Source organism: Carettochelys insculpta, chromosome 1 (assembly GCF_033958435.1).
Source record: "Carettochelys insculpta isolate YL-2023 chromosome 1, ASM3395843v1, whole genome shotgun sequence".
Taxonomy (NCBI): Eukaryota; Metazoa; Chordata; order Testudines; family Carettochelyidae; genus Carettochelys; species Carettochelys insculpta.
In genome coordinates, this window is record NC_134137.1 from 5,667,989 (window position 1) to 5,679,828 (window position 11,840).

General features: G+C 47.6%; 1 protein-coding gene across 1 annotated transcript; it reads left to right on the plus strand.

The window, feature by feature from the left end:
• The first annotated feature begins 371 nt into the window (after positions 1-371).
• Positions 372-2,333, plus strand: LOC142007608 (olfactory receptor 52B2-like). The gene is made up of 2 exons (XM_074984294.1): positions 372-1,203; positions 2,200-2,333. The coding sequence occupies exons 1-2, from the start codon at positions 372-374 to the stop codon at positions 2,331-2,333; spliced, it is 966 nt and encodes a 321-aa protein (XP_074840395.1).
• Positions 2,334-11,840: the final 9,507 nt, after the last annotated feature.

Genomic DNA, 11,840 nt, shown 5'->3' on the forward strand with positions numbered 1-11,840 from the left:
ATCACCTAATAAATATTGTTAGTCTTTAAGGAACTAAAGGACTCTTTGTTTTCCCTTGAGTCTCTCGAGTGACAGTAGCAAACATTAGAGATTCTGTGTGGACACCAACATCTAGGGGACCCCTGCTTAATCCTGGGACAGAGCCATCCTGATCATCTTCTCTCAGCGGGAATGAGGCTGTTCTGCAGCAGGAGAGTTTGCTGGGGTTCATAGTCCCACCCAACAGGCAGTTGTCACACAAGGAAGTTTTCAGTGGCGTCTCTGATTCTCTCACCAAATGCATTCCAGTCCTGGCTGACTCTCAGCTCTCACTGATCTTCTCTTTATCTATCAGTTCCTGCAATCTGAACAGCAACACCAAGAGATGGTACATGATGCCAGACAGCAATCAGACCTTTTTTGTCCCAGCAACCTTCATTCTAAATGGTATCCCTGGAACAGAGGAGTCTCAGGTCTGGACCTCCATCCCCTTCTGTCTGATATACATTGTGGCGCTTCTCGGGAACTCTCTCCTCCTATTCATCATAGGAACAGAACGAAGCCTCCATGAGCCCATGTACCTTTTCCTCTCCATGCTGGCTGCTGCTGATCTTCTATTGTCAACTACTATAGTACCCAAGTTGCTGGCTGTATTCTGGTTCAAAGCAGCGGAAATTTCTTTTGCTGCCTGCTTGACCCAGATGTTCTTTGTCAATGTCACATTTATTGCTGAATCAGCCATCCTGCTGGCCATGGCGTTTGATCGGTACGTTGCCATCTGCCACCCCCTGAGATACAGCACTGTGCTAACCAAGCCTGTGATTGGGAAGATGGGGCTGGCGGTCGTCATAAGAAGTTTCTGTATGGCTTTCCCTGTTGTCTTTCTGGTGAAGCAGCTAAAGTTCTGCTGGACCAACCTCCTGTCGCACACCTACTGTCAGTATACAACCATCTCTCAGCTGGCCTGTGACAACATCAGAGTTAACTTCTTTTACGGCGTAGCAATGGCTATTTTAACAATCATCTTAGATGCTGTGCTCATTGCTGTGTCTTACCTGCTGATTCTCAGGGCTGTCGTCCGGCTCCCTTCTAACAACGCCCGCCTTAAGGCTCTGCGCACCTGCAGCTCCCACATCTGTGTCATACTCATGTTCTACACCCCGTCTTTTTTCTCCCCATCTGCAAACCAATATGGGCACATCATCCCTGGGTACATTCTTAACCTACCAAGTTGTTCAGGACAGTCAAAAGCAAAAGGGATTGTGAAGAACTACAAAAAGATCTCAGCAAACTGAGTGATTGGGCAGCAAAATGGCAAATGAAATTTAATGTGGGTAAGTGTAAGGTAATGCATGTTGGAAAAAATAACCCAAATTACACGTACTACATGATGGGGTCAAATTTAGCTACGACAGATCAGGAAAGGGATCTTGGAGTTATAGTGGATAGTTCTCTGAAGACATCCACGCAGTGTGCAGCGGCAGTTAGTAAGGCAAATAGGATGTTAGGAATTATTAAAAAAGGGATCGATAATAAGACAAAAGATATCATACTTCCCCTATATAAAACTATGGTACGCCCACATCTCGAGTACTGCGTGCAGATGTGGTCTCCTCACCTCAAAAAAAAAATATTGGCATTAGAAACGGTTCAGAAAAGGGCGACTAAGATGATTAGGGGCTTGGAAAGGGTCCCATATGGGGAGAGGCTAGAGAGACTGGGACTTTTCAGTTTGGAAAAAAGGCGATTGAGGGGCGATATGATAGAGGTATATAAAATCATGAATGGTGTGGAGAAAGTGAATATAGAAAAATTATTTACCTTTTCCCATAATACAAGAACTAGGGGACACCAAATGAAATTGATGGGTAGTAGGTTCAAAACTAATAAAAGGAAATTTTTCTTCACACAGCGCACAGTCAACCTGTGGAACTCCTTGCCCGAGGAGGCTGTGAAGACCAGGACTCTATTAGGGTTTAAAAAAGAGCTTGATAAATTTTTGCAGGTTAGGTCCATAAATGGCTATTAGCCAGGGATAAAGTATGGTGCCCTAGCCATCAGAACAAGGGCAGGAGATGGATGGCAGGAGATAAATCACTTGATCATTGTCTTCTGTTCTCCTTCTCTGGGGCACCTGGCATTGGCCACCGTCGGCAGATGGGATGCTGGGCTCGATGGACCTTTGGTCTGACCCAGTATGGCTGTTCTTATGTTCTTATGTACTGGCCAACCTCCACGTGCTCCTTCCCCCCATGTTGAACCCCATCATTTATGGGGTGACCACAAAAGAGATCTTGAAACGAGTGATCAGCATGTTCTACTGCTGCTGTAGGAGAAGCCACCTCCTGAGGTAATGGAGACAACAGAAAACGCACTTGAAAATTAGAGAGGGATTCTTTCTTGAAGTTCCGGGTTATTGGAACTGTGAACTGCACCTGCCTGAGCTTCAACATTCATGGAGTCACAGAATATTATAACTGGAAGGGGTTAGGTTCCAGTGTGCTGCACTCAAGGAGGAACCAAGCACCATCTCGGTCATCCCTGACAGATGTTTATTTAACCTTCTCTTAAATATCTCCAGTGATAAACATTCCACTACCCCTTTCCCAGGCAAAGTTGTCCAGTGCTTAATGAATCTGACATTTAGGAACCTTTTTACAATGTCCATCCTAAATCTCCCCGGTTGCATTGTAACCACGTTGTTTCTCATCCTACCATGAGAGCTCAAGGGAAACAAGTTAACTCCCTCCTCCCTGTAAAAAGAAGAAAAAAAAAGATTTGAAATGTTTTATTATGTGTCCTTTCCGTCTTCCTTTTTCCAAAATAGGTAGATCAAGATCTTTTCATCTTCCCTCATAGGTCATGGTAGTCACTCCCCATTTTGTATGTGAGAGACCGATTGCTCCTTCCGAAGGGGAGTTCTTTGCATTTGTCCTTCTTGAACTTCATCCTATTTATCTCAGAGCATTTTTTCAGGTTTGTCTAGAATGTTTTGAATTATAATCCTATTCTCCAAAGCAATTGCAACCCCTCCCAGTTTGGTGTCAACTGCAAACCTTACAAGCATATTTCCATGGCATTATTAAAACAGTTTATGAAGTTTTTGAACAGAATTCGCCCCAAAATGATTCCTGTGAAAATCCACGTTATGCCCTTTCAGCAACACCATGAACCATTGACCACTACTTTCTGAGAATGGTTATTTAACCATCTAAGATTAGACCTTAGAGCAGCCCCATCTGCATAGTACCTATGTGTTTTCACATAAATGTGTTTTCAAACCCAATCTGATATACCCCAGGTTTGAGGGACTGTAACCCAGAAGTGGATTTAAGAAAATTACAAACACATGACATGCACTCAGCCACTTCAACTTGAAGATATATAGAATCCCATAATTTAGCATTAATTGGTCACATGTACAGAATCACAGAATCACAGGGCTGGAAGGGACCTCAGGAGGTCATCTAGTCCAGCCCCCTGCTTCAGGCAGGATCAACCCCCACTAAGTCATCCCAGCCAGGACCTTGTCCACCCAGGACTTAAAAACCTCAAGGGATGGAGAATCCACCACCTCTCCGGGTAACACGTTCCAATGCTTCACCACGCTCCTGGTGAACCAGTTTTTCCTAATATCTAACCTACACCTCTTCCTCTTCAACTTCTGAACATTACTCCTTGTTCTGTCATCTGACACCACTGAGAACAGTTTCTCACCCTCCTCTTTAGAGCTCCCCTTCAGGAAGTTGAAGGCTGCTATTAAACCACCCCTCAGTCTTCTCTTCTGTAAACTAAACAAGCCCAAATCCCTCAGCCTACCCTAATAGGCCTTGTGCTCCAGCCCCTTAATAATTGTTGTTGCCCTTCGCTGAACCTGCTCCAGCACATCCACATCCTTTTTATACTGGGGGGCCCAAAATTGGACACACTATTCCAGATGTGGACTCACCAGGGCCAAATAGTGGGGAATAACTGCTTCTCCAGATCTACTCAAAATGCTCCTCCTAATGCACCCTAGTATGCCGTTAGCCTTCTTGGCTACAAGGGCACACTGTTTACTCATATCCCGCCATTCATCCACCATAACCCCTAGGTCCCTTTCCATTGTACTGCTGCTGAGCCAGTCAGTCCCCAGCCTGTAACAATGTTTGGGATTCTTCCGCCCCAGGTGCAGGACTCCACACTTCTCCTTGTTGAACCTCATCAGATTTCTTTTGGCCCAGTCCTCCAATTTATCCAGGTCACTCTGGATTCTCTCTCTACCCTCCCACGTGTCTACCTCTCCCCCTAGTTTTGTGTCATCTGCAATTTGCTGAGGATGAAGTCCAGTCCCTCATCCAGGTCATTAATAAAGATGTTGAATAACACAGTCCCCAGAACCGAGCCTTGTGGCACTCCGCTTGAAACTGACCACTATCCAAATATTGAGCCATTGACCACTACCCATTGGGCCCGACCGTCAAGCCAGCTTTCTATCCATCTTATAGTCCAGGGATCCAAACCATATTTTGCCAACTTACGGACAAGAATGTTGTAGGAGACTGTATCAAAAGCTCTGCTGAAGTCAAAGTATATCACATCTACTGAGTGCCCCATGTCCACAGAGCTTCTTTCTTCATCACAGAAGCTGATCAGATTGATCAGGCAGGACTTGCCCCTGGTGAATCCATGTTGGCTACTTTAGATCACTTTCCCCTCTTCCAAGTGCTCCAAAATGGATTCCTTGAGGATTCCCTCCATTATTTTCCCAGGGATTGAGGTAAGGCTGACAGGTCTATAGTTCCCTGGATTATCCTTCTTTCCTATTTTAAAGATGGGCACAATGTTTGCCTTTTTCCACTCATTTGGTGTCTCCTCTGATCCAAGAGTCTTGAAAGATAATGGCCAAAGGTTCAGCAATGACCTCTGCCAATTCCCTCAGTACCCTAGGATGCATTAAATCCAGACCCATGGACTTGTGCACATCTAGTTTTTCTAGATAGCTCAGAACTTGTTCCTTCCCCACAGTTGGCTGCCCTCCACCTTCCCATATGGCATCGTCTAGGACTTCGGGGCTGCACTGTGATCCACACAGAAAAACAGATAGAGTCAGGTGTTTGGGTTCGCGATGGGGAAAGCTGGGAGGACTCATTCATGTAAATACTGTTAAATCCCCTTATAAATGCCTCCACCTGCATGAGGCTGAGATGGAAACTGGTATGTGCCCTGGGCTCCCTGTTGGCTCTGAGCCCTCTGGGATTCCCAGGAAGCAAGATAAATATCCCTGTGTCTGAGCCCTGGTCAGTCAGTTCCTACCACCTGCAGCTCCCCACACGGATCACAGGCAGCGCCTCCTTCTTCCCGGGTGGAGCAGGACTCTGGTGAGTCATTTGGGATCAGGGCAGGTCTCGAGCACTGCTGCATCCCTCTGGTAGAAAGTTGCCCATCGCACATCGACAGTGGGAACGTTAACTCACTAAGGACTCAGTCCAGGGGATGCCTCCCACAGCGCTGGCTGGCACAGGAGCTGAGGGCATGTAGGATCTAGCGGGACTGAGCCCACAGAGTAAGGAAAGGCAGGGAGAGCATGGACTGGAGTGCAACGCCTCCCGGAGTGTGCTTCCTGCTTGCCGTGAGCTGCACAGTTCTCATCCCCCTTTGCTGCAGGCAGGCAGTGAGCCCGGGAACGGAACCTAGACCTTCCCACTTCCTGTCCCAGAGTCCCAGTCTTGCATCGAGATTTCACAGCAGATTTGTGTGGAGGATCAAGGCCTGTGTTCATTATACAGTGCATAAGCCACAGATAACACCAGCTGCATCTCCCCAGGGGCTGACACTGCCAACCTCTGCTCAGTGTGGTTATGGTGAATCTTTCATTTCTCATCGAGGGAGGGAAGACAAGTCTTGGTTTTCTTGCCCAATAGGTCAGAGAAGAACAGCCCAGAATCACCGATATTTCCTTATGCTGGAAAAGCTAGAAAAAAGGCTTGTTATTTTATCTCTTGAAAATATCTGTGGCGTCTGGGCCTTAGATACTGCTGTGACCACACTGTAGAGATACCAAAGATGGTGGGTTTGTGGACAGAAGGGCGGGAAGTTGGAGCCAAGTTGTTTCATACTCTCAGAGGGGCAGCTGCGTTAGCCTGTGTGTTCACAAATAACAAGCAGTCGAGTGGCACCTTAGAAGCGACAAGTCATGAGCTTTTGAGGGGAAAACTCCTTCATCTGAGGAAGTGGGTTCTACCCATACAAACTCATGACTGATTAATTTTGTTAGTCTCTAAGGTGTCACAGGATGTTTCTTATTTGTTTTTTGCTCTCTATTTTCAAGGAGTGTTCAATTCCAACAGAGCAGCCAGATGCTCCCCTCTGCAGATCCTGCTTGCAGGGCTGAGGTGGGCCGTGTCGTCCCAGGGAGTGTATGGAAATACGGTAAGCTCTGCCAAGAGCTAGGCAATGTGGCGGTCTGCATGGAGAGTCCTTGTTACCTGGCTCACAAGATGACCAAGATGTTCTCCCAGCCGCAGCTCCTATATTTACCTAACTGTTCCTAGGCACAGGCTGTAAGGCTGAGATAGCAAAGAGAACTCATCAGCCAGTGCCCTCTGCCGTAGTGCCATTGCCTTTGCTGGGGCAGTGCATGTTGCGCCCACTGGAGGTGTGGCCATGTGTGGCGCCCGGACGCATGTCAGAAGGAGCTCAGTGTAATTGAAGCAGTGAGGCAACACAGGGAGAGCAGCAGGACATCTGCAGCCAGGAGAAAATGCCCCCCACGGACACAGCTCCCAGGCTCACAGATAGGGAGGAGCCGCTTGCCCAGACAGGTTTATAATGCAATGTCTCTGCCTGGGACACTTGGCCATTTCCAGACTGGCCATCATGCTAATAGACCGAAAGGAGCCCCTAGTCACTAGCACTGGAGTCTCCTGCTCAGCCATGATCCTGGAGAACTTTCTGGGCATCCCCACACTGCTGTAACTGACAATCTGCTAGGTTGGGCCTGACCAATTAAAAACACCTGTCACGTGGCTGGACTTTTATATGGGGTATGGAAACCATTTATACGCCCAGTGTGGCTATTGGACCCAAATATTGTGCTGGGGGAGCCATGTGAGGTGTCAAATGAAAGCTGATGATGCCCTGAGTTTATATAGTCTACTTGTGTGTCTGTAGTGTGTGTGTAGGTAAAGTTATAGATTTTAGCTCTGCAGCTATGTGAGGAATGTTTCAGAGCTGAGGTTCACAAAGGGAGGTGGGGGTCCATCCCAGGCAGGACAATAGATGGAGCAAAGGCCCAGACGGACAACACCCCTTTTGAGCTGGTGGGATTTTCCTTCTGGGACTGCAGGAAATGGAAACTTAGCACAGTGGCCCATCTGGTCATGTCAAGGCCTATGGGAGAGAATGGAATTTTTCCTCCTCATATGAAAAGCTATAAGATGGGCCCTAGCGGGTATTTTCTTTGTTCTTCAGTCCTCATTAGTGAAGCCTGTCCAGACTGGGGCCCATCCGTGAGAAGGATGATGTGGCTTTAGCAGTGTCCATCTTGGATCTTTTGTCTCGTAGGCTCCAAAGGTCCATGTCCTGGCATGTGGAACCCAGCAGGCCAGATCAACAATGCTCCAATGACTGAATCTATGTAACCTGAAATGAACTTTCAGAGATTCTCAAGAATCAGCAAATAGTGTCACTGGCCTGTGTCAGTAGCTATAGCTGATGCATGTAAAGTATTGCCTCAACAATTCTTCTCTCCAGCCCTGTTCTTTCTTTTTATGCTAATAAAACCTTAGATTTTAGATCTAAGGATCTGGCTTTGGAGTGGTTTTTTGAGTAAGACCCGAGTATACACTGACTGGGGTCTGGGGTTGTGCCCTTTCGGGTATCGAGAAACCTGGGTGGTGTTCGGTGAACTAGGCTTAAGAGCCTCTCACCTGAAGTTGGCGGTTGTTGGTCTGGGCTGGTCCAGTAGCTGGGAAGTCTGTGGATTTGTTTGTGTGGCATCTGGCTGGCCAGTGGGGCTGGCAGAAGTCCTGTGGAGGCTGGTTGGATTTGCCTCAGTAAGCAGAAATCCCAGCCTGGAGCTGTTAGTGGCCCGGATTTTAAGCAAAGATACCCTGGAGTGATTTCTCTAGCTGTGCCCAGAAACCCCATCTTCTTACAGCACCAAAGAGCAAATGCAGGAACAGAAGCATTTTCCAACCGGATTAGCCCAGAGTCCTGTATGCCCAGACATCCCACCACCACCGCCGCCACCACCACCACACTTCTTTATTTCACAGTTTTCTGACCGTGTTTATGAAAGCTGACAATTAATACTTGCCAGCAAACAGCCGCTGCCAGTTGATGTCTAACTCATTCTGTGGAGGGGCTGAATTCCCTTTGCAAGGGTGGCCCATTAGCTGGGGTTATGCACTGGCACAATGTATCTGCCACTGATATCAAAGCTACATTGCTGGAAAATCAAGCTAGATTGATGTGAAAAAGAATCAGGGCTCTCGGTGAATAATCAGCTCAACATGAGCTTCCCGGCGGGTGTTGTGGCCAAAAGTGGTAATGTGACTCCTGAACGAGTTATCAGGGAACTCCAGTATGAACTTTACTTCTTTGTTTCTCTGTTATGGCCGTAGAGCTGCTGCAGATTTGCTTTAATGTCTGAGTTGTATGAAAGTATTGGACCAGTAATTCTTGCTCTGTGGCTTCTTACAGTGGGTTTGCAGGTGTTCATCTCTGACATCTGAGCTCCTTAACAGGTCATGGTTGCAGATACGCTTCTGTTGTTTAACGCTAGAAAAGGAGCTCTGAGACTCAGGCGTCCATTGCATACAAAGATAGCACATCTCAGATGCATTTCCGGTTCTGATTTGCCCCAGGCTCTTTAAAGAACCTGTTTGTGAATAAAATCCCCTGCTCTGTGAAGTAACGCTGCAGTAGATAACAGACTGTGAATAACACTACAGCCCCACATTCCTCATGCACCCTGGCAGCTGGAGGAGGCCATGAGCCCTGGGGAGCTCTGCACAGGGATGCACTGCACTCTAAAACAATGGTTTTCAACCGGGGTACTTGTACCTGTACCCCTGGGGGTGCCCAGAGCTCTTCCAGACAGTACATTAACTTCGCATTTCTCAACCGTTTTATAAATAAAATATTGGACTGATTTTATGTGCAATTAATTCTTTTTATGTGTCCATTTTGTGCGGTCATAAGTATGATGCCAAGTTTATTGTCTACAGACAATTTCTTCCAAACAACAAGTTACAATTAAGCTGTTTAAGCAAATGTGTTATAATGGTAGGAAAAAAGTGTGTTTGAGAATTGAAGTAATGGGGTACTTTTCTCTTTTTTGGACAAACTAGTAATTTATGAAAAAAATGTTGAGCACACTGCTCTAAAATATGAATGTCGGGTGAGCGTGAAGGGGTGTGTGTGACCCCATTAAATGCAGTTGGGAGACATAGGAGTGGATGGGGGAAAAGGGGACACGGAGGGAGGATCTGGGGGGTGATGATAGGCGATGAGAGGCAGAGCAGTGGGGAGGAAGGTCCTGGGGAGGCGAGGAGGTCGTCACGGGGAGCTTTGGGAACAAGTGGCACCAGGGAGGTACAAGAGGTAGTGGGACCGTACCCACGTTCTCCATGCCCCACTGCCTTGTGGGTTATCCTGGAAAGGAGCAAGGCTAAGGGAGTAAACCCTGACAGAAAATACAGAGGGGAGTCCGAAGGCGGTTCTGTGCCAACTTCTGGCATTAACCCGGCAACTCCTGCAGCTGAGCTGGTACCAGATGTAGAGGTTATCCTCTCCTTTGGACTATATCAGTAAAGCCAAGAGGGGAACACTGGCATCCGGGCAGCCCACGGTCCCAATAATCGCCCAAGCTCGCACCTGGAGAGGTACTCCAGCATCGCTAACAGCGTTGAACCAACACAGGAGGTAACAGATACTGGTTATAAGCTCTTGCTCGATTGGCGTAGAGAACGAGCACCAGGGGTTGCCTTTGACGGTGGGAGAGATCGTTGCATCTCACTGAACAGTCACCGCCCACCTCAAGCTGGGCAGCCCCCAGCCAATAGGGTACTGTCCCGCCACAGTTCACCTGCCTCACTGGGTGCGTGAGGCTTAAGGTTCCCAGACCTGATGAGTGACCTGAAAGATGAGCATCAGGCAAACCAATAAGAAAATCAACAAGAAAAGGAAACCATCAAAGTTTTAAGCTTGCTTGCTGGAATGTGCAGACCATGCTGACAGGTCTGACTGAAGATCTTCAGGACATCAGTGACACCCAAAAGACCGCTGTCATCAACGAGGAACTGAAGAGGCTCCAAGTTGACATTGCTGCTCTGCAAGAGACAAGTCTCACAGATTCGGGATCTCTAAAGGAAAAGGACTACACCTTTTTCTGGCAGGGTAAAGCCCGAGAAGAACCCAGGGAGCATGGTGTTGGTTTCGCCATCAGAAACACCCTTCTACAAATGGTGGAATTAGTCATGGGTGGATCAGAAGGACTCCTTCAGGTCAAACTTCAAACTCATGCCGGTCCTGTCCACCTGATCAGCGCTTACACCCCAACCCTGTACGCCGCACTGGAAGTAAAAGACAAGTTTTATGACGTGCTTAGTGTTGCCATAGCTCAAATACCTGCTCGCGAACAACTGTACATTCTGGGTGACTTCAATGCAAGAGTTGGAGCCGATTGTGACTCGTGGCCTTCCTGCTTAGGCCACTTCGGTGTGGGAAAAATGAATGAAAATGGTCAGCATCTTCTCAAACTTTGCACGTACCACAATTTGTGCATCACAAACACATTTTTCTAAACCAAGTCACAGCACAGAGTGTCATGGAGACACCCACGCTCAAAACGCTGGCATCAACTAGACGTGGTCATCGTTACACGTGATAACCTCAAAAATGTCCTTCTGACATGCAGCTATCATAGTGCTGACTGCGATACAGATCACTCATGAGTTTGCTCCTAACTCAAGGTGATTCCCAAGAAGCTGCACCTCTCTAAACCAACTGGAAGGCCCCGCATCGATGCCAGAAAGACGGCTAGCTCAGACAGAGCTGAAAAGTTCAAAGCGACCCTGGACGAGAATCTGAGCAGGATCCCTGGGGGTGCCGATGTAACATCCAGATGGCAGCATCTGAGGGATACAATGTACAACACGGCCTTGTCGGTGTTTGGAAGAAGAGCTAGAAACACGAATGACTGGTTCAAAGCTAACTCCGATGAGATGATTCCAGCCATTGAAAAAAATCGTGCTGCGCTCCTGGAGTACAAACATTCGCCAAGCCAGAATACCCTGCAAGCACTCAGAGCAGCCAGAAAAACAGTACAGCAGACGGCCAGGCACTGTGCCATCAACTACTGGCTCGAGCTATGCAGCAGCATCCAGACCAGTGCTGACTTTGGTAACCTCAGGGAAATGTACAAGGGTATGAAGAAGGCATTAGTACCCACCCAGAACAAGATGGAACCTCTGAAATCCAAATCTGGTGAAGTCATCACTGACAAAGCCAAACAGATGGAGCGCTGGGTCGAATACTACTCCAAGCTGTACTCACGCGAGAACATTGTGGTCGACTCAGCCCTCGACGCTCTCGAACTCCTACCAGTAATGGACAAACTGGACCAGGAACCAACTGTGGATGAACTGAAGACAGCCATCGACAACACTGCAGTAGGAAAGGCCCCTGGCCAGGATGGTATACCACCAGAGGTAATCAAGTGTGCCACGGACACACTCCTGGAACCCCTTCATAAGCCACTGTTCCTGTGCTGTAGAGAGGGAGAGATTCCACAGGACATGCGCGACGCTAACGTCATAACCTTGTATAAGAACAAAGGACACAGAAGCGACTGCAACAATTACTGTGGAATCTCC